At 41.1% G+C, this 22,996-nt stretch overlaps 1 protein-coding gene across 2 annotated transcripts; it reads right to left on the reverse strand.

Moving 5' to 3' along the window:
- Positions 1–278: 278 nt before the first annotated feature.
- scn4ab (sodium channel, voltage-gated, type IV, alpha, b) lies at positions 279–17,887 on the reverse strand. 2 transcript variants are annotated; one of them, XM_088342033.1, is made up of 31 exons: positions 17,597–17,887; positions 16,075–16,258; positions 14,539–14,673; positions 14,345–14,463; positions 14,087–14,176; positions 13,842–13,970; positions 13,679–13,761; positions 13,408–13,611; positions 13,253–13,316; positions 13,044–13,185; positions 12,784–12,975; positions 12,655–12,700; positions 12,326–12,561; positions 12,115–12,186; positions 11,941–12,033; positions 11,481–11,852; positions 11,205–11,403; positions 10,970–11,139; positions 10,839–10,890; positions 10,593–10,747; positions 9,444–9,617; positions 9,106–9,219; positions 8,745–9,029; positions 6,662–6,715; positions 6,408–6,547; positions 6,200–6,302; positions 5,854–6,124; positions 5,115–5,739; positions 2,015–2,159; positions 1,866–1,949; positions 279–901 (listed from the first exon to the last, which is right to left on the reverse strand). In XM_088342033.1, the coding sequence occupies exons 1-31, from the start codon at positions 17,695–17,697 to the stop codon at positions 746–748; spliced, it is 4,989 nt and encodes a 1,662-aa protein (XP_088198159.1). In that variant the 5' UTR covers positions 17,698–17,887; the 3' UTR covers positions 279–745. The 2 variants fall into 2 exon arrangements, with proteins under 2 accessions (XP_088198159.1, XP_088198168.1); XM_088342042.1 differs by having other exon boundaries at positions 6,200–6,291; positions 6,406–6,547.
- Between the last annotated feature and the right edge of the window lie 5,109 nt (positions 17,888–22,996).

Here is a 22,996-nt window from a genome sequence, read left to right on the forward strand (position 1 = left end):
TGGAAAGTATACCATTACTCACCTTTGTTTGTACTTTTGCTACTCATGGTTGTGACCTTCATGTTGTGTTAATAGTCATCACTATCAGACAGCCGATACAAAGTCTTGCATTTAGCCATTAGTGCGCTCATGTTGTCACACTAGGACTGTAGCAAACAAGACCGAGAAGGGGCCTTGAGGTGACTTTGATTTTTAATGCTTTACGCAGGTGAGTGGATGCTGTTTGAGACACAATTACTATTAGTGTAAACTTTGAAAAAAATACAGACTCTTCAAAATTGTTGATCAAATGATAGCTATGATTTATTCATCTTTAAGTAAAGTATGAAAAAATTGATCAGAAAATCATATATGTATTTTCCTATCTCCAAGCCAAATGTAAGCATGTCCCAACCACAATTAAGACCTTGTCCTCACAAAAAATGCAAAAAAGGTAAATCTATACTTGCATGCTATGTAGATTGCACAAGAATACTCTTTTACACTTGAATGAATACAGAAAACTCCAGTCAATCTGATGTTGAAGTGTAAGCACAAAACTGGATTTTAGTTATTTTTTTCTTGTTATTTTAGTTAAAAAGGAGTGATAAACATGATTGGTGTGTTAAGTATATAAAAGTCATTAGTATAATAACAGAGTACAAAATCTTTCAGGGTGTTAATTTGTCGATCTAAAATGACTTCCTTTCATTCCCCTTTAGCCAACTCTGCAGTCAAAGATGGAATGTGTTGTGACTGCACACTATTAAGGTGAGGGTATATTGTCATCATCTTTAGAGGCTCCTCCATTTTTGATTGGCGACGACTGCTGGGCATGTTTCCTGTACGCTCTCTGGATGACTGAAGCGGCGACTTCCTCCTGCTTTCTTTGCAGTGTGCTGCTTATTGGCTCGAACGACCCCTACAAAACACAACCTGTTAGGAAGAACTCCAAAAGCCCAAATGAGGATAAATAATTACCATAAAATTGCAACTCCCCAAGCTTTCAACCTTAAGGCTTATGCCACGATGCGGCTTATTAATGCATTTTTTTTTTCTAATGGCCGCCAGGGGTGCCCAAACAATAAAATTAAGAGTGAGACAGTGGGAATATACGTGACGAGGAGGACGAATGTTTAATATAACTTTGCACTTGGTGCATGAGTAAAACTAGCATGAACAGACCCTCATCATGAAAAAGCTGTCAATAGAAAGGGGAGGGCTAACTTCCATATTCTGAATAAATTTACGAGTCTGTTTATTTATAAATCGAAATAATGTGGCGAAACAAACGGGTTACAAGATGCAATGTCCAACGAAGCATAAATGTTTAAGGCGGATTCCTATTTATCTGTCGACATTATCGCGTGTTTTGGAATAAATCATTTGGATTGTGCTTGATGTAATAAAGACATTTTTGCAGACATTAAAAGAAGTTGAAGACTGCCAAGGGACGTACCGGTGAGTTACGTCGGCTATGTAGTTTTTGAGTATCTTGTTTCAGATGTTTCTCTGATGATTACATTTTAAAATGATTATCATATCCTGAGCTTAGAGTTTAGGCTTTCCAATGATATGTGCGATGATGTATTTCAGTGACTGGTGAAATCGTACAGACACTTATTTGTTTATCAAAAGTCCGGTGGACCACCGGGGGGCCGTCGGAACGTGTGGAGTTCAAGGTACCGTGTTATTTAAACTCTTTCTGTGTACCGTCTTTCTTTGTAAATATTGCACATGCGGCTCATAGTCTGGTGCGGCGTATGTAGGTACAAAATGGTTCTTCCTTTAAAAATGTACTGGGTGCGGCATTATAATCAGGTGCGCCCTATGGTCCGAATTTTACGGTACATACAATTAGACAATAAAAGAGAGGGGAAGCTGACCATGACTTTGGAGGAACAGCGGGTCTTCAACCTTTTCTCCAAGCTGACTTTTAGATTATTGTTTTCTTTGGAAATGCCCTTGGCCTGTACACAAATCCAATTTTTAAGCAATGCAGAATTTGAAACAATAACAAAGGTGATGACATGACCTGAGCAGTGAGGGCCACGAGTAGGTCCAGACAGTGGATCTTGTCCCCAGAAGCCAGAGGCAAATCCATGTTGATGACTTTGATTCTGTTAGGTTTGGCAATCCTCAGCGGATCTTTCAGACTGTCACAGAAATCTGACAGCTGGCTAAAAGACAGCAAGACAGCAGAGTTATTTAAGTAAAGTTAAAGGTCACGGATAAAACAGAAAAGTTCGGTGTAGATTGCCCACAATAAATTAAAGCTGTAAAGCCCTTTCATAGCACCAGCTCTGATTATTGTGATGTCCTGAGCCAGACTTTCTGCGTGTGTGTGTGTGTGTGTGTGTGTGTGTTGAGGGGAATATGTATTCTTTGATTGAGATAAAAATACTTAATAATAAACCAATCACTTATTTATTTTGAACAATTGCAGGAATGTGCATTTTTATGATAAAAATTCCTCCTTTAATTAATTTCATATGCCTTGAATTTTAATCTGAACTTTAAAGGTGGGGTGCGCCGTTTGAGGTGTCCTCAAAAAGTTGAAAGTTAAATGTTTTCTCTTTCAAGTACAGTTTGTGTTAACAATGACCAACAGAGTTCAGAAAGCCCTTATGCTTTAGTTCCCATTGAGCCTATCTGCGTTTACTTCAATCAGACTTGTTCGGGGCTGAAAAGAATATGTTTGAGGAAAGGATACTGGGGGGAGTGTTAGCAAGAGACGTCAAACTTGTCCCTACAGGTTGGTTCTTTTACATTTTGAATTGAATGGTAAAATTAAGAAAAAGCTTGCTTCTAGTGAAGTCCAAACACCAACCCAAACTCAGAAAAGACGATAAAAGAACAGTTTATTCGAGCTCGTCTAAGAAATGTATTTACTTTTACGCAAATCATGAACAGGCTGCCTGAGGGTGCAATCATGACTCAATGTCAGGGAATGACAGCAGAGAGTAAAAACCTTTTCAAATCCCACACCCCACCTTTAAATTTGACTTAAACAACTTTAATATATCAAAATAATAAGAACTAAAGCAAGAATACAGATGTACTTTCCCATCAAAATAAATAGTAGTCCACCGGAATATGGCTTCCTACCTTATGATGTTTTCATGTTAAGATGTGCAAAAATATTTTTCCACCCCTCAAAGCATTTTCCCCACCATATAGCACCAACAATTGATTTCGTGGAATTCATCCATATGACGGTGTAAATTAAGATTACCTGTCTGCTATTGGTCGAGGTAATATAAGATGCTGTTCTACTGTAGGTAGACTTGCTCCCTCATATCTTTCAGATTTAATTTCCCCCTATGTTCCGGTCCGGAGCCTTCGCTCTGAAAACGCTGGTCTACTAGTGATCCTAAGAGCCAAGAAGAGATCCGCAGGTTCCAGAGCGTTCTCCATCCGGGCCCCGGTGCTGTGGATTGCTCTTCCCCCTGAGATTCGATCTGTAACCTCAGTGGAAATGTTTAAATCTAAGCTTAAAACACACTTCTACTCTATAGCATATAAATAATCTATATTTTATGTTGATGATATGTATATGATTTGCCCTCATGTAGGTTTTAGATGAGGGGATGGTGTCATAATAGTCTGTAATAATAGTTTGCAATAGTCTTTGAACTGTGCAGCCCTTTGAGACTCCTTGTGATTAAGGGCTTTACAAATAAACATGACTTCACTTAGGTTTACATCACGAAGATGTCAATATACTACAGTATTGGCTAAATGCACTACCATAATGCCTTTCAGTCTCTTTGTTCTGTTCAGAATCTTGTGGGCTTCGTAAAGACTTTGTGCGTATTTTTTTGCACTGTATTTATTAGCTCGGTGGCCTAGGGGGTATGGCGCCCGCCCCGAGACTGGGAGGTTGTGGTTCAAGCCTCGGCCGAGTCATACCTAAGAGTTAAACATTGGTACCCGTTGCCTCCCTGCTTGGCGTTCAGCATTAAGGGTTGGAATTGGGGGGTTTGGTCACCTGATGACTCCCAACACCTCAGTTGGGTTGAGCGAGGGGGCTGGGAATCCCCTCCTCTGAATAAATCTCCCAAAAAGAGTCAGAAATGACTCTAGCCACCTCCCACTAGGGGGATATGGCTGTGGTCTCCTCTCATCTCATTAGCACATGGAGAGGAGGACTCAAAGAAATGGGCATTTTCTCATCTCATCTCATTAGCTGCACCGCTTATCCTCAGTAGGGTCGCGGGGGTGCTGGAGACCATCCCAACAATCATCGGCCAGTGGGCAGGGGACTGAACTTGTTGCCAGCCAATCGCAGGGCACACAGGGACAGACAACTTGCTCGCTCATTCACACCTAGGGACAATTTGGACCGGCCAATCCACCTGAAATGCATGTCTTTGGAATGTGGGAGGAAACCGGAGTGCCCGGAGGAAACCCAGGCAAGCACGGGGAGGACATACAAACTCCGCACAGGAAGTCCGGTAGCTGGATTTGAACCCACACAGGAGGTTCCCAAGACCTTGGAACTGTGCCGCACACGCGCTAACCACTGTGCCGCAGTGCTGCCCATATGGCTGTGGTATATATAATAATTTATTAGCTATTGGTCCCAGGACTTGCAATGGCTGTAACGTTCGAAGCCCAAAATTATATCAAAGAACCGAAGCTTGTGATTATCAATTAATAAAAAGAGGGCACACACATTCTTAAACTCGCTAAAGAATATGGCTGTAATCAAACAATTATTAAGAATAAGGAGACGATTAAGGCAACAAAGTCTTCTAAGAGCATGGCAATCCTTAAAAGTGGGCATGTTAAAATCAGTTTTAATCTAAATCTGCCTTCTCTTTTTTTATTTATCCACTCACTAACTCCATCGTACTAGTTCGAGTCATGTCCCATCAAAGGCAAGTATGCAAGTATATTTACCAAAGGTAAAAATATTTTTTTCCTTCACGTTAATCTATAATTTAATTTAATCATGCTTGAAATACATTTTAATACTTACTATAAACTTATTTGTTACAAATGTTTAATACCTAAATACAATTATAACATTCTAACTTTGGTTTCAGTTATGTTATTATGTTTGCTCAAGATGGCTAAATCTGGGTTGTGCCTGCATTCATGACCCCGGATAGACAGCTAGTTTAACTTACCTCGAGTGAATGAAGTGTGTTGCATTAGGGTCAAACTTCTCCCAGGTTTCACAAAACATCTCAAAGTCGGACTCGCAGAGCTCATCATCACTCTCCTCATCAGCCAGATAAAAGTTTTCCAAAATAAGGACAATATACATGTTGAGCACCACCAATAAGCAAATGATGACGTAGGACGTGAAGAAGACCAAGCCTACTGCTGGCCTACCACAATCTCCCTTGATAGACGTTCCTGGGTTTTCCAGGTATGGATCACAGTCCGGTGGTGTTCTCAGGGTGGGAAGGAGCACACCGTCCCACCCGGCAGATGTCATAATCGTGAACAAAAGGATCATGCTGTTTGCGAACGTTTCAAAGTTAAACATGTCATCTATCATAGCTTCTTTCTTCACGTAAGCAAAGTTTTTCATGCCGAATACGGAGTATGTGAACATGATGATGAAGAGGAAGAGCCCAATGTTAAAAAGGGCAGGTAACGACCTCATCAACGAATAAAGCAGTTTTCGTGCGCCCCTTGTCACACGGAACAGATGAAGGACCCGGCAGACACGAGTGAATCGAATCACGCCGAAGAGTGCATTTGAGTGGACGAAGTACTTTTCCATCAAATCTGACAGGAACAATCCTGAAACACAAACACAATTTATTTCTTGAAATACATTGCTCGAACCGCTGTTTACTACATACAACAGCGTCTAACATGTGCATCATGTAAGAGGAACTCCATCAGGTTACTCACCGACAATGAACAGGATAACAAGAACAAAGTCAAAAATGTTCCATCCAAATGCAAAGTAGTGTTTTCGGAGTGCAATGATCTTCAGCAAACACTCTACTGTGAAGATGAGTATGATGGCAAAATGCATCCAATGTAGGATATCATACTTTTTATCGCTGTCGTCGTATGTTTCCACCATCATGATGATCACTTGGAGGCAGGCAAACACCATGAAGAAGACATCAAATGCAGGTTTGGTCACCAAGTCAAACAGCAACCCCTGAATCTTATTCTGAATATAGACAAAAGCAGAAAAATAAGCCAAACCAAAACGAATTATCATCAGCCGTGTAGGAGCTGGACTCACTTTTGGTCGGGGAATAGACTTGCGTGATTTCTTATGGTGCAACGTCTGTATGTAATCATACCATTTCATTTGCTCCTTTGTCATAAAAATACCTGTTCTTTCCATGTAATGAAATAAAAAAGAAAGCAGAAATAACCCTTTAATTGAATGCAAGGATGTGAAATTGAAAACAACACAGTGTGTGCAAACACGCGATGTGTGTTAACCTATCTTGGCCCTCTGCTGCTTGAGATGCTCAATGATGGCACTGACGAGGAAGATAAAACTGAAGAAAGCGCCAAAGATGATGAACAGGATGAAGTAGAGGGACTTGTACACATTTGCCTCATACTCAGGCTGCATCTCAACCTACAGTAAGCACAGAAAGAAATATGCCACACACGCACATGCTGCACGTTAACAACTGTTTAACACTTCTTTTTAACGAAAAAGGCAGATAAGTTCCAACAGACTTCAACTAACCTGTCTTGAATCCATTGCTCCAAACAGTATATCAATCCAGCCTTTAAAAGTCGCCTGATGAAAAGAAATGCTCAGGGTTGGGTAGGGTTACTTTAACTGGATTACTTTCAATTACTTTTGGATTACTCCAATACCAAATACGCTAATAAAAGACAAAAGAAACTAAATATGAATAAAATTACTCAATTTTGTGCAGGCTTGGGGAGTAACGGAATACATGGAACAGCAAAAATGATGTTGGCAAGCTGTTTGGATTTATTTTGATTTTGTTTCTGTCGCATTTTATGTTAGTTTTGCCGGAGATCAAAGAAATCAAAGCCAGGAGAGAAAGCTCACCACGTGTTGTGAGTCATAATTTTATTCATATTTAGTTTATTTTGTCTTTTATTAGTATATTTGGTATTGGAGTAATCCAAAAGTATTTGAAAGTAATCCAGTTAAAGTAACCCTACCCAACCCTGGAAATAATATGTTAGGCAACCAATTAATACTTCTAATTCCATCCATCCATCCATCCATCCATTGTCTTCCGCTTATCCGAGGTTGGGTCGCGGGGGCAACAGCGTTAAAAGGGAAGACCAGAAGTCCCTATCCCCAGCCACCTCCTCCAGCTCATCCGACGGGACACCGAGGCGTTCCCAAGCCAGCCGAGAGACATAGTCTCTCCAACGTGTCCTGGGCCGCCCCCGGGGCCTCCTGCCGGTGGGACATGCCCGGAACACCTCCCGAGGGAGGCGTCCAGGAGGCATCCTTATTAGATGCCCGAGCCATCTCAACTGGCTCCTCTCAACGCGGAGGAGCAGTGGCTCTACACCGAGTTCCTCCCGGATGACTGAGCTTCTCACCCTATCTCTAAGGGAGAACCCAGCCACCCTGCGGAGGAAACTCTTTTCGGCCACTTGTATCCGGGATCGAGTTCTTTCGGTCATGACCCAAAGTTCATGACCATAGGTGAGGGTAGGAACGTAGATCGACTGGTAGATCGAGAGCTTTGCCTTTCGGCTCAGCTCCCTCTTCACCACGACAGACCGGTACAGGGTCCGAATGACGGCAGACACTGCACCGACCCGTCTGTCGATCTCCCGTTCCATCCTACCCACACTCGTGAACAAGACCCCAAGATACTTGAACTCCTCCACTTGGGGCAAGACCTCCTCCCCGACCCGGAGGGAGCATACCACCCTTTTCCGACTGAGAACAATGGCCTCGGACTTGGAGGTGCTGATCCCCATTCCGGCCGCTTCACACTCGGCTGCGAATCGCTCCAGCGAGAGCTGAAGATCATTGGGACACACAAACTCCTCCACCACGATAAGGTAGCAGATCAAGGAGGAGTACTTCTAATTGTTAATGAAAAATATGATGTCGGTTGGAACTGTATTCTTACATACAGTATGTTGATTTTTCGGGCAATGTACTGCTGTACTTAATTCTACTAGCAATGCAAGGCGTCCTTAAGGTAATCTCAAATTCTTAAACATGCAAAATGTGAGAAAATCCTACATGATTTTTGCATAAAATCTATATACTGTATATTTCATCGGTATATTTCAATTGATTTCTGAGATTTTGAAGATAGCATAACTTGTCTTTGTCATCCTTAACCGTGAAGTCATCGAAGGAATACCATCATCCTAGCAAGCCAGTCGCCATACTGTTTTATTTTCGTTAACTAATTAAAGAGGTAACGAGAGTTTTAAGCGAAATTTTGGTTGTTTTGTTAGAAAATGCCTAGAAAGCCACAATTGCCTATTTCAAAGCAGAAATGAGCAGTATGCAATCACTAACTACAATCGCTGTCTGTTTTGGAGCTGGCCTCACATGTTGTTTTCATGGGATTCTCCATTTTAAAAGTGTCGTGTTCCTTCAATGACATCACTGCTCTACAAAAAACAAGCCAGATGGCTCAACAATAATATTACATTTCTTGAATCCCTTGACGCGTGGACTATTTGCAACATATTTCCATAATTGTGGGGAGGTACACAACACATTATGTGCCTACTTGAGGCAAAACAATTCTCTTTGGGATAACCTTTTACTAAACGACATGTTGATTAAATTATGTAAGCTTGGAACTGACCACTTGCAGAAGTGACAAGTAACCGTTTGCCACATCGTCGAAATTTACTGCATAGTTCTTCCAGCGGACTTCGGTGTAGTTTTCTTCTATCAACATGATACATTCCGTTTTGTTGTTGATAACTGCGGTGTGAAATATCTCCTCAGAAGTTTCATTTATGCAATAGTGAAGTTTTCCTGAAAACAGCTCCACTCCCAGAATGCTGAATATCAACCAGAGTGTGCAACAAGCGAGCAGCACGTTAAAGATGCAAGGGATGGCTCCAACCAGTGTTATGACCACCACCTGATAAAGGATAGATAAAGAAAACTCGAGGTCATGTTAGTTTGTATGGCCGAATGGCCTCATGGCATCGGCTCACCTTGGTGCCATCAAAGCGAGACAGTAGTCTCAGTGGTCTCAGTGTTCTCAGAGACCTGATGGCTTGCACCTGAGAATACCCCAGAACGGTAGCACCCATGGAAAGGAGAGATATCTGGCATGTGAGCAAAAAGATTGATTCATATTACTTTTGAGCTGAATATGTTGCCATTGTAACTGATGATATAAATGCTATTCGTCCTGTAGGAGATACTCAAAATCAGTCTAACAACTTATACATCTAATCATTGGTGCATAAAATTTGTGACTTATATCCTGTAGTTCTGCATAACTTCTGTATGTATCTGAAATCTCAACGCTATTTTGTATGTGGCTTACAAGCACAATGAGGAAGTCTAGCCAGCACCAGGCGTTGGTAAAATACTTTTTCAATCCACCGGCAAACCACTTCAGAAGCATCTCCAGGACAAAGACGCATGTAAACACATAGTCGGCATATTCCAAAACAGCCATGAGAAGCAGTCGCGTCTCCAGATAGATGTCTTCAGTGGCCTGTGTTCCAGAGAATAGTCAGCAACTTTTGATAAACCGTTAAAAAAAAGAAGAGGCATTAATGCACCTTATTTTCTGCACTGTAAGGCACACCGGATTATAAGGTGCACTCTTTAAAAATAGTCCTTGTTGATATATTTTTCGCATCTAAGGCGCACTGAACTGTAAAGCGCATGGAGTTAAAACTGCATTAAGAGCTAGGGTTGCATAAAAAAAATAAACAATAAATGTTAATTTAAATAATTTATCTCATAGAACATTAATTGACCTCATGAAAACTGGTTTCATGGCTAAAATTAATTCATTAATTCTAAAAAGTTAACTGCGCTGTCATCACTCCAAAGCATCCCCTTTTTCGCCAGCTAAACATCTAACGAACAATGTGCAACATCAAAAAAGGATGCACAGTGATCATTTGAAAGTCGGCGACTGTTCTCCCGCTGAAGTTTTGTGTTTTTCTTTTTTTTTTCTTTTAGCAACAAGCAATTAATATGTTAACCAAAAGAGAACTACTCTATATCTCAAAGGCTGAGCAATGACCTCACACTGGCAAAAATGATTGTCAACTTGACATTATTTATATTTATTTTGATTAAACATGCACACTTAAAAGAATGCAAACTATTGGATGAAAAGCTCTCAAATAGTTGACACAGCCCTGGAAACTGGATAAAGACAAAAAAAATAGTTAAATAGTTGAAACCAGCATGTTTGTACAATTAACATGTTTGCCACAGAGGTCACTCGAAGACCACTTCATGTTTCTAAAGGGCAGAACAGTTATCAAAAGAAGTATAATTTAATTGTACCTATGCATTTATACCCACTGTATTTTCCCAGTATATAAATCAGATTATAAGGCACATTTTTTAGTTTCGGTTCAATGTAGAGCTTTCAAGAGAGCCTCATAGTCTGGAAAATATATTAAGTGTTATTTGTTGAAGTATAGTTCCAAAAATGGGAAACATGACTTACGAGAGTCACACTGCTCAGGAGGATCACAAAGGTAATGAAAGCTTCAAAATATATGTGATCTACCACAGAGACACATGTACGCCTAAAATTCAACCAGCCGCTGAGACCTGCTTGGCAAGAGTCCATGTTCAAGATTGGACAGCACTGGTAACACTCTAAAACATATGCATGCAAAAACACAGGCACGCTGTGATTCATCATTGTTATTAAAAGCTAATATTTATGTTAGTGTGTCTATGATCATACGGTCACAAAAGCACTTGGCAGGTGTGTCTTTGTCCTCCAATGACTCGCAGGGCTGTTAAACAAGATATTTATTTGAACACTTTAATCTGTTGCTTTTTACAGCTATCATTGGATCAAGTCAATAATCTTACCTGCATGGCTTTTCCTTCATCATCACCTTCATGTGTAGATTTTTGGGATGCATCTTTTTCGGGTCTACTGTCATCAAGAGCCTGGACCTCTGATTCTGGTTCTTCTGAGGTTACAAAGGTAAGTGCCAAAAACTCCTTCTGGTCTACTCCATCACCCTTATGTCCTGAGACTGAAAATTACATGTTGCATAATAATAGCTCTTGATGGAGGACAAAAAAACTATTTGGCTCCTACCAGGTGGATTTAAATTGATTCCTGATTGGTCCTTCCATCCTGTTTTTTTGCCTATATTTTCCCTGACCCAGGACTTTAAGGTGCTTACAGCTCTACGTATGCGATTAATGGCAATTGATAGATTTTTTTGCCCTTCTGAACATGCCTGAGGATTTACAGTGGATGACTTAACCAACAAGGCCAGGAACAAATGTAAAATCTGCAAGGATGTAAGAAAAACATTAAGCATCACCAGGTCAAGAACATCAGGAAAGTTTTTTCTAACCAGTGACTCACCGCCAGCTTTCCGAAGATCACCAACATTATGAAGAAAATCAGGCATGCGGGCTGACCTGCTACTTCCATGCAATCCCATGTTAGCTCAATCCATTCTCCATTAATTGCTCGGAAGGTGCTTAAAAAGGCGTGGAAAAAATCAGCCATGTGCCATCGAAGAAGCTGACAGTCGCTTGAGATGTTGCACATCTCATTGTAGTCTTTGTAGTCATATCCAAAGAGTTTAAGTCCAAGCACTGCAAATATGAAGGTGAAGACGACCACGAGCAAAGAGAAGTGCCTCAGGTCACCCAAGGAACTTCCAATCAGTTTGAGCAAAGCGCTGAAGTTTGGCCACCACCTGCCCAGCCTAAACACTCTCATCACATAGAACTAGGAGGAAATCAAATGAGACACTTGAGTGATCTTAAAGGGAAATGCTTTCATTGAAAAGTAGTATGAGAAAAGTGATGTAACTCACTAATCTTAACAAGCCTAGTCCGGAAATGTCTTCCAATGCCAACGAGATCAGAGTAATGACAGCAATTAGACCATCAAATATGTTCCAACCAACCTGGAATTATGAAAGTGACCGTAAATCACTTTGGCCATAATTTGTCCCAGTTGATAAGGTACTGAAAGCAAAATTTGTAACCTGAAAAAAGAAATAAGGACCCATGGCCAGAAGTCTAAGGATCACCTCAACTGCAAAGATTATTGTGAAAATCTGAGGAGGTCAATAAGAGGGAGCAGTATTAAGGCTTATCTTTGCCTGTTAACATAATGTACATTTTCATGAGTGTCTAATATTGGATGTTTGCATGTAGTAAAGAAAGAGAAAAAAACAAAATACACTCCAGACTGACCAGATTTGCAATGCTGAGAATCTCATGAAACTCATTCGTCAAAGGGAAATGAATCATGGCCATAAAAATGGTGTTGAGCACGACACACACAACAATGGTGAGATCAAAGAAGGGGTCATTCACAAAATGGAGGAGTTTCTGTTGAGCCTGGCAACTGCTGCAACAGGTCCACTTGAGAACGATATTGATGAAATGGTACCAGCACGGCGAGCGTGGCCGTTGCTCACCCTCACTCTCTGAAAAGACAGAAACATTTCGCAAAAGTCTTAAATGATAAGCAGCACTGACTAGATGTGCAACATTGAGTGTTACATAAGTGTGTTTCACACCTGTTGATGAATTCTGCTTCTCAGTGACGCAAGGACTACTATTTACCTGAACACACACATACACACACACACTTATTTACGTCAGCTGAATTTCATGTTAAACACGATACGAGTTTCATGTCATCTGACCTCTTTTTTTAGCGTCTCCACAATATGAGCGTACTCTTTGCCCTTCAACTCTGCCTTAGCTATCTCTGCCTGCTTTCGCTCGACAAATGCCATGGCAACCACTGCTACAATGAAACTCCAAAGGCAAAATGAGCCCAACACCATCTCGACCAGGAAGGTGATAGTGTAAACTTTACCAACTGAGCGTAATGTCTGCAAAGACAAACCAGTTATTTTAGGATAGGAGCTATCACCTGACATACAAAATGATTTTCACGAACCAGTTGAAAAAGGTTTTCCCAGAAGTCCAGAGTCATCATTCTGAAAAGAGCCAGGAAAGCCCAACCAAAGGAATCATAGTTTGTGTAGCCGTAATTTGGGTTAGACCCTGCCCTTAAGCACATATAACCCTCTGGACAGGCCCTAAACAATTCAAATTCATCACTTGTCTGTTGCTGTTAGACAGTGAGTGTGTTACCCAAACACATACCCGGATTCTGATCTGTTCCCACATACCAGAGCATCATTGTTTCCAGGAAGATAATAATGATTCCCTGTCAGGTATATATTAATGAGACACTTCAAAACAGATCTTAAACGAGCACCAGACAACAAAAAACAACAACAACTATGATCACTTCTCACCATTGTTGTTGATGAACTCTGCATAATCAAAGTTTTCAGATGAGTAGTTGGCTGGTGGCATTAGAACACACTTTTGCCTTAAGTGACCCATGAAGTTATGCATCGATAGCACAGCTAGAACACTGAGGCAGACCAGACTCAGGGCGATGACATGGACCATCTTCTTTACCGATTGCATTACCGTTCTGAGTGTTGCCTTCAAACCTGGTGAGGTAAAAAAATCACTAAGCCTTATCATTGTTCTCTCACTTACACACACAAGAACACACACCAGGGATCGCTGAGATGATCTTTAGTGCTGGAAGGACTTGGAATGCTGAAATGATCCCAAAATCTACCAATTCTGTGAGATGTCTGTAAAAAAAAGAATGTCTTCTTCAGATGATCGTCATCATCATCATTATTATGTGTTTGAATGTGGGGATGTGATTTACGCTGTGCTAATGATTATCACGTCCAACCAGTTCCAAGGATCCCTGAAGAAGGTGAACTGACCGACGCAGACACCTCGAGCCACAATTTTGACAAGAACTTCAAATGTGTACACAGCGATAAACGCAGACCTGTTCACCCACATAAACGATTTTATTTGTTGACAAGAGCACTTGAGGGAACTAATAGAGACATACTTTTGTTTAATCACACACAGGAAGTACTGAGTATTTCTTCTGTAACTCACTTGGCAAACTTGCTCCAGTCTGGTGGATTGGATAGCGTCATGAACACACAATTGGTCAAAACTGTTAGCAGGATAAATGCGCGGAAAAAAGTGGAATTTATTAAGGAACAAATATATCTATAAAAGCACAAAGCGACTTTTCCAAGCCCCTTTCTATATATATATATATATATATATATATATATATTTTTTTTCTTTTTAATATGTATTGCAGTTGAGACGTTATAAGAATAATAGGGTGTATAACAGTAAGGATATGGGTTAAGGAGGATTTTGATAGCAGAGGCCCTGACTAGGGTGAAAGCAGACAGCAAATAACAAGCACGGTCAGCATTGAATCTGTGGATGAGCTTTTGTCCGTCCAGAACAATGAATGTCTGTGGAGACAGCATTAAGTCACAGCTTGGATCTGTGGCATCAAATACAAATCTGCTGGGACAATAAAGAGTCACCTTTTGTGATTGGTAGTAGGGATCCAACTCTTCCAGTGGGGTGTTGACAAAATCAGGGGGTGGTTCACCAAAAATATACGGGAGGGGCTTTCCGTTCTCTAATTCTTCTATTGGATTCTGCTGCTCTTCTGACACCTGCCAATCGGGAATAGCGAATCAAATGACAAACGATTGCCTTTCCTGTTTCAGAGGACATGAGACACGTGTTTTAAGTGTTTTGAAACATCAATGTTTGTCTTCAATAGCCTTGTTTCCTAAAACATCCTGGTGACTTTGCCTTTTAATAAATAAAATGAACACATTTTCCTGCAACCAATCTTGTCAATCAACAGTTTTATTTCAATATAAATGTATGAGAAAAAAGGGATTATTTGGTTGACACTGGTACCTTGACTTACAAGTTTAACGAGCTATAGTCTCAATTTAACGCCCGTACTGCAGAAAGAAACAAGAGCTTTTCTTCACCCTCTCTTTTAAAAGTTCTGGGGAGCGGAATGAAACTCCTTAAAGTAATCCCTCGCTGTATCATGTGACTAAAACTCTCTGGACCAACAAAAGCACAAAAAGGCAAAAGATCTGCTACAGCTAATAAAGTTGACGGACTTTGCGGGAGGTAAAAGCTTTTTTACGCCACATTTGTATTTCCCCAAAACCTTCCACATTATAGTCAAAAAATATCATCTGAAGTAAAGATAGTGTCCTGAAATAACTTTCAATACTACAGTGCAATGCAGTGTAGTAGCAAGATTATTTAGTTTGTCACTATATAAATTGTTGTTGTCATGTCCTGCACGGGCCCCGCCCCTTGACACCGGCTGACCTGATTTTCCTGATTACTCCTATGGGTACTTAAACGCCCCTTTTGAAACTGACGTTTTCCAGATGGTTGTTTACCCTTGTTGAAAGCCTGGTCATGCCAGTTTGATACCTGTTTATTCTTGTTGTGCTTGTTGGACTTTGTTGCACTTCGGTGTAACATTCTGAGAGATTCCTGCAAGTTCTGTTTAATCCCGTTAAATGCCTAGTCTGTAGTTTTGCCTGCATTTGAGCCTGCTTTGTTTTGTTTTTGGTCCGTTTGTGTGTTGGACAACTTTTCTTTCTCAATTAAAGTGAAATGCAAATGAGTTCCAACTTCCTGCGTCCCGACCCGCTTCGTGAAAGTTGTAACAAAAGCATTTATAAAGTACACAACTTTTACTTGTTAAGAGAATGCTTCAGCCAGTAAGCAGGGTTTTCTTTTTGGTTTCGATGTAAAACACAGCATTTGATAAATAAAAACATGTTTTGGTAATTCCTAATTTGTGTACTTTGTGGGTTTTGAATATTGCGGGTTATTTTTGGAACGCAATTCCCACAACAACGAGGAATAACTGTAATAGCATTTCCATTAATTTTTCTCAAAGATTATGATTTTAAAAAAGCTTTAAAAAAAAACGTGTTTTCAGAATCTACCCTTGTAATGCCGTAAATGCTACTCAGTCAAAGCAGCAATGTATTTGTTGCTAAAAAAATGAATATGAACTGAGTGAACTGTACCGATACGTTCTTATCTTCTCTTTTCTGTGCTTCTTTTTCTTTGACTTCGCGGCATCGTTTGCTCTCCTCCAGTGAGGCTGATGTAAATTTCCGTAAGACCTCCTTACCAACAGGGGGCAGTAAAGACACCATTCGGGTACTTGGTAGCTGTGCCCGCAGGGTACTGTTGCCCAGCAACATCTTCCTGTGTAAAAATTGAATTTTAAGTGCTTGCACAACAAGGGCCCAAGAAGAACTAAAACAATTTAGTCCAGTGGTTCCCATTGACCTCCCAGGGATGACAAAAGTTTTTTCCAGGGGATCCGTGACACGAAGTCTGAGACAGAGTAATAATAAAATATTTTTTTGAAGAAAAGAACACATTTTTTTCTTTCCGTGTTGCTATGTCTCACATATTGTCTATCTTATTTTAAACCCAGATGAGTGATTCAGGCAGCCCCGAGCCTCAGCCCTACAGTGCGTTAGCTTGTGGAGAGAGTGAGGCGGGGTTTTCAACTCTATTTAATGTGAAGACAAAAAAACTAAACTGACTGATTGTAACCAAGATATAAGAATTGCCCTTTCCAGTCATAAACCACGTTTTGATTTATTGTGCAAAAATAAAAAGCAAGAGCACGTGATATGACCCCACTAAAATTGAGTATTATTTTGTACCAAAATGACATGGCTATGTCCAGCACCACATTATTGGCGAAAGTTGAGGTTGGGGATCCAGGAGCTCTATGAACGACTCACTGGGGGTCTAGGCCCAGGTTGACTTTGGGAACCACTGGTTTAGGCAATCATTTATTCATGAAATCATTTTTTTCTCGATTCTTTAAATCAAATTCAGTTCTGTAGTAGCGTTTGCGGTTTATTAGTTTGTCAGTTGCAAATCATTTTGGGATCTTCTTGCATTACTGCCTCATAAAGGACTGGAGTGAAACACAAATCCTGCAGTGTTTTGAGGGAACATAAAAAGAAAAAAGAAAAGAAAAAAATTGGGGAGGAATTTGGGGAGAAGTCAAAAACAGGACAGTTGCAGAAGACATTTTAGCTGAATATGCAGATGTTTTAAAGAGTAGCTTGAACCCCAACACGGCATAGGATAAAGGATACACTGTACACATACAGTGGCTTGCGAAACTATTTGGACCCCTTGAACTTTGTGACCTTTTGCCACATTTCAGACTTCAAACATAGAGATATAAAACTAATTTCTTGTGAAAAATCAACAATAAGCGGGACACAATCATGAAGTGGAATACACTTCGTTGGATATTTTAAACTTTTTTAACAAATAAAAAACGAAAAAGTGGGTGTGCAAACGTATACAGCCCCTTTGAGTTAATACTTTGCATTGTGCGCAAAATATGTGAATTTTGTATGAGCAGAAAACATTCATTGGTGATTACAGACGAATGTAATGGGTTTCAAATACCCAAGAGTAGCAAATTAACCATGCTTGAGGAATGTGTCAATAATCAATGCAAAAAAACAAACACAAACATCAACACTAAATTGTTGGCTGTGCAGAACTCACATTTCTGAAGTTATGGGCTTCAACTTGCTTGCTTGTATTATAAGTTCTTCTTTATCCTGTCTACTCCCCCAAAAGTCCCAAAACATTGCTTTATCTCTCATGGCTGCAGCTCGCACAATTGCAATGCTCACACTCGAATCCTGTCTGTGCTGAACTCCAGATGGTCTGTTTCTCCACTCAGCTCCTCATTCCATTCCTGTCCCGTGAAAGTGAACTATGACTGTCTTCTTTGTAAATTATTCTGTTACTATGGGACCGTCTCAAATCCTCTATGAGAATGTTTCACTTGTGCGAAGCGTGTCCCTCTGTGGACCTCATGATAGACGGCCCCCTTTTAACAAACAGATTTCCTGTTATGACCCAATTTCCAGAAAATATGCAGTGTGTAGTTCCAAAACATCTGGAAGAGAGAAGAGTTTTGCCTTTTCATCAATTAAACCTCTTGTGTGCATCTGGGTCTCCTGCCAAGTGTCCTTGCAAAAGAGGTTGCTCACTTGGCTGCACAGAAGATCGCAAAAAAAAATGTGTATCTGCATGAGAAACGACCACTGAGATAAAAAAAAGGAGAAAAAAACGTAAAGAGCAAATGTATTACATCTTTACACATATTTTGTACTTGTCTAAAATGTGTCCACACCATCATCAAGCAAATTCCAAAACATATTTTTTCATGGTGATCACAATCATTCCAAGAATCCTTGACACATGTGAAAAACATCACGTTGTCTATTCTCTTTTTTAGGGTGAGTGGGGGCTGGGGGTGTGGGGTGATGTTATTTTTTTGTGCTTAACACACAATTACTTGCAGACTTTTTGGATCAATTTATCAGTTTGAAAACACACAAAAAAATTATCTCCATTGTTATTGTGGTAACAAGCAAACATGACAAAGATGTGACGGATGAGCATTAGTGGAGTCTTTACCTAATGAAAGGCTAAGATTATTTCTGCTATACCAACCATTGAAAGCTCATCTCATCTCATTAGCTGCACCGCATATCCTCAGTAGGGTCGCGGGGGTGCTGGAGCCCATCCCAGCAATCATCGGGCAGTGGGCAAGGGACACCCTGAACTGGTTGCCAGCCAATCGCAGGGCACACAGGGACAGACAACTCGCTCACTCATTCACACCTAGGGACAATTTGGACCGGCCAATCCACCTGAAATGCATGTCTTTAGAATGTGGGAGGAAACCGGAGTGCCCGGAGAAAACCCAAGCAAGCACGGGGAGAACATACAAACTCCGCACAGGAAGTCCGGTAGCTGGATTTGAACCTACACAGGAGGTTCCCAAGACCTTAGAACTGTGCCGCACACGCACTAACCACTGCGCCGCCGTGCTGCCCCCCATTGAAAGCTATTCAGGACCAATCCTACCATATGTAGTATTACATGTATAATTATGAAATGATCTGCATTTAAAGAAATATCTCTACCTAAATAAATAAATGAGCACCAGGGTTGGGTAGGGTTACTTTAACTGGATTACTTTCAATTACTTTTGGATTACTCCAATACCAAATATGCTAATAAAAGACAAAAGAAACTAAATATGAATACAATTACTAAAGGCTTGGGGAGTAACGGAATACATGGAACGGCAAAAATGATGTTGGCAAGCTGTTTGGATTTATTTTTATTTTGTTTCTGTCGCATTTTATGTAAGTTTTGCCGGAGATCAAAGAGATCAAAGCCAGGAGAGAAAGCTTACCACGTGTTGTGAGTCATCATTTTATTCATATTTAGCTTCTTTTGTCTTTTATTAGCATATTTGGTATAGGAGTAATCCAAAAGTAATTGAAAGTAATCCAGTTAAAGTAACCCTACCCAACCCTGATGAACACATAAAGAACAAGTAAGACCCAAATATATGAGATAAGGTCATGGTTCTGCAGGTGCTCCTTTTCCGTTCTACCTGTGATCAAATTATCATCGACGTAGATTGCAACATGGGGAATGTCTCTGAGTAGATTGTCCATGGTACTCTTGAAAATGGCTGGACTGGACGCAACACCAAACACCAGGCGGTTGTACTTGATGTGAATAATGACTATCCGGGACAGAAAGCTAAAGCAACACTGCTAGAAGTAAAAAGCGAGGGGCCCAATTTGTTGGGTCGGGACCTTTTGCAGAAACTTTACCTAAATTGGGGAGGAACGTGGGGAGAAGTCAAAAACATCACAAATGCAGAAGACTTTCTAGCTAAATATGCAAATGTTTTTAAACAGGAGCTTGAACCCCTAAAGGGCACAACGGTTAAACTTTGTGTGGACCCCACCGCGCAGACGCATTGTTTCAAACCACACACAATCCCATTCGCCATGAGAGCTAAGATGGGGGCCGAATTAGAAAGGCTGGAGCAGGCAGGGGTGATTAAACCAGTTAAATTGTCATGATTGCTGATTCGGGGCACCTGCAAATGCCCCGTTGGCGCCCATAGCCCTGAGCGCTGATTGGCTCATTGACTCTTTTTAAACCCCCGGCTTCCAAGAGGAAGCTGTCAGACAGTCCTGCAAACAACCTATGCTTTTGCTAGGCAAGCACCGTACCCTCCGACAATCTCCTGCTCTGTTTTGTCCTGCCTGTTACCTGTTGCCGACCTGTTTCTGGACCCGTTTCCGCCCTGCTCTTCCGTCCCGGCCATCGACCTGTTTTGCCCTGTTTCTTGCCTGATACTTGTTGCCGACCTTTTTTCTGGACTCGATTACCGGCTTTGCTCCCCTGTCCCGGCTACCGACCAGCTTTCCTGCCACCCACGACTATCCCCGCTCGACACGGAAGTGCCACTTCCGCGTTCCTGCCATCAGCTACCCGTGTTCGACGATAATCGGATCGTGGAAACAAGCACTGCTCACTTTTTCAATAAAACTTAGTTAAACGAACGCTATTGGGTCCTGTCTCTGTTTCTGGCTCGTGACATAAAGCCTCCGACTGGGCTGCTCCAATTGTAACGCTGGTCAAAGAAGATGATCAGGTCCAAATATGTGGAGACTTCAAATTGACAATAAAGCAGGCCTCAGAGCTCGACACATACCCCTTACCTCCTAGGACCTTTTTACCATGCTAGCAGGAGGCAAATCATTCACAAAGCTACATATGGGTCGTGCATACCAGCAGCTGTTTTGGATGAAAAGTCAAAACAATATGTCACGATCAACACACATCCTGTCTTGTGACGCATCCTCTTACTGCGTGGGGGTGGTGCTCTCTAACAAAATGGAGGCTGGAGACGAAAAGCCCATCAGCTTAGTATCTCGTACCCTCATGGCAGCAGAAAAATGTTACACATTGTTAGAAAAGAAGGGCTAGCCATAGTTTTGGGTTTGAAACGCTTCCACCAATACTTGTTTGGTCGCCCATTTACCATTTTGACATATCATTAACTCCTTACGGGTCTTTTCAGCGAGTTAAAGGGCATACCTCCCATATCTTCATCAAGAATTCAATGCTCGACGTTAACCTTATCAGCAAACAAATACCGGATTGAGTACAAGGAAAATGGTGACACTTTTAGCCACCAGACACTTTTTCAAATGAATAAGTTGGCAAATGCTCCAGTCATAGCAAAACAGATTAAAATGTGTACTGAGAGACACCCAGTGTTATCACAAGTGAAGAGATGGCTCTTGCAAAGTCAGCTTACAAAGGTGGTGGAGAAATAATTCAAGTCTTATGTCAAGCGGTAGCTGCAGTTGAGTGTGTTGGATGGTTGCATCCTATGGGGCTCCAGAGTGATCCTTCCTCATCCAGGTTGAGAACAGGCAATGGAGGAGCTAGATGATGCCCACCCTGGGGTGTCGCTTAAGGCACCGGGATCACCTGCCTGTCCGCCATGGTGACGGAGGTAAGAGCACCAAAGCACAATGTGAGCAGTTTTGAGGACATTGCGCCAGTCACACCAGAGCACGCTCAAATGTCATCTCAGAAAATGCAAATGTAACACCTGATGAACTGTTTAAGTTGGCTGCTCCACCTGGCTTTGTTCTTAGACACTGTAGACACTACTCCGGAGCTAAGGAGACCAAAGAGGCCAGCCTCTAGATAAACTGACATTTTGATGTGTTTGTGGTTTCTGTAAAAAACAACAACCAAAAAACATACATTTTATGTTTAGGTATAAGAGGTTTCCACCAGCAAATGGATGAATGGATGTTGCTGACAAAACTTAAGTAAATAAGCAAAACGGTACAAAAGTCTGCGTGCATTATTGCCATCAAAGGCAACCACTCAAAATACCCAAGTCAAGTTGACTACATCATGATTCCACAACACAGTTGGGTGTTCCAAAAGGACAATGACCCCATACACACATTAAAAGTGGTAATGGAATGGCTAAATCAGGCTAGAATAAGGTTTTAGAATGGCCTTTTCAGACCTTAACCCCATTGAGAACTTGTGGGCAACACTGAGGAAACAAGTCCATGTCAGAAAGCCATCAAATTTAAATGAACTGCACCAATTCTGTCAAGAGGAATGATCAAATATTCAATCAGAAGCTTGTCAGTAGCTTGCGAATGGCTAGCTAAAGTGCCCAATTCATGTGAATATGTCCAAGGGACATGTTACCAAATATCAGAGCTGCTGTTTTTGACCCAGCCGATTTGATCACTTTTTCTGTTAACCCATAATGAAGTCATAAAAGAACCGAACCTCATGAATGGTTTTGTGACAAAAATCCGTTTCAATCACTCTATTAGATAAAAATCCGAGTTGTAGAAATAAGTGAAAACTCAAGAGAGCCAAGACATTATGTTCTTCACAAGTGTATGTAAATTTTTGACCACATCTGTACCCATGGTAGCTGTAAGAGGTATAGTCTCGAAAGTCAAGGGTCTGTCAGCCTTTTGTCAGCCCCTTGTCTTAACTCTTGCAATGAGCATGTTTTACAGCAAGGTAGGAAGGTAAAAAAAAATATTTTGGAGAGGAAAATACAGTCCTATCAAAAGCACTCTGACATTATCCTTATTTAAAACAAGACCAAACAAGATTTAAGTAAATGCACACAGGACTAATTAAATGACTGCAATACGGAACATTCTCAGCAGCTCTCAAGTCACGCCATGCTTTCTTAACATTCACAGGAAGTTCATCCTCTTTTGGACATTTGCCTGGATGGAGTTGATGTTGGCCCGAGGCTACAGTTTCTGTGAAACCGTCAATTGCAGAAACTCACAGGTCTCCATGGATGAGAGTGCAGTAGATCAGGGTGAGGCCCAGCAAAAACAAATTTTCCCTAAAGTCTTAGGCTTGTTCAGCTCCAAGTTGAGTTAGCCCCGCCAGAGCATCTGTTGCTACTCCTCTTGCCAATACGCCTACACATCATCATCATTGATCAGGCTGTTGTAAATAAAGCAGTATCATTGCAGCTTTTGTGGGACATAGCAAGGGTGTGGAACAGGG

The sequence above is a fragment of the Urocampus carinirostris genome, chromosome 1 (genome assembly GCF_059441175.1).
Source record: "Urocampus carinirostris isolate Australia breed hairy pipefish chromosome 1, RoL_Ucar_1.0, whole genome shotgun sequence".
Classification (NCBI taxonomy): domain Eukaryota; kingdom Metazoa; phylum Chordata; class Actinopteri; order Syngnathiformes; family Syngnathidae; genus Urocampus; species Urocampus carinirostris.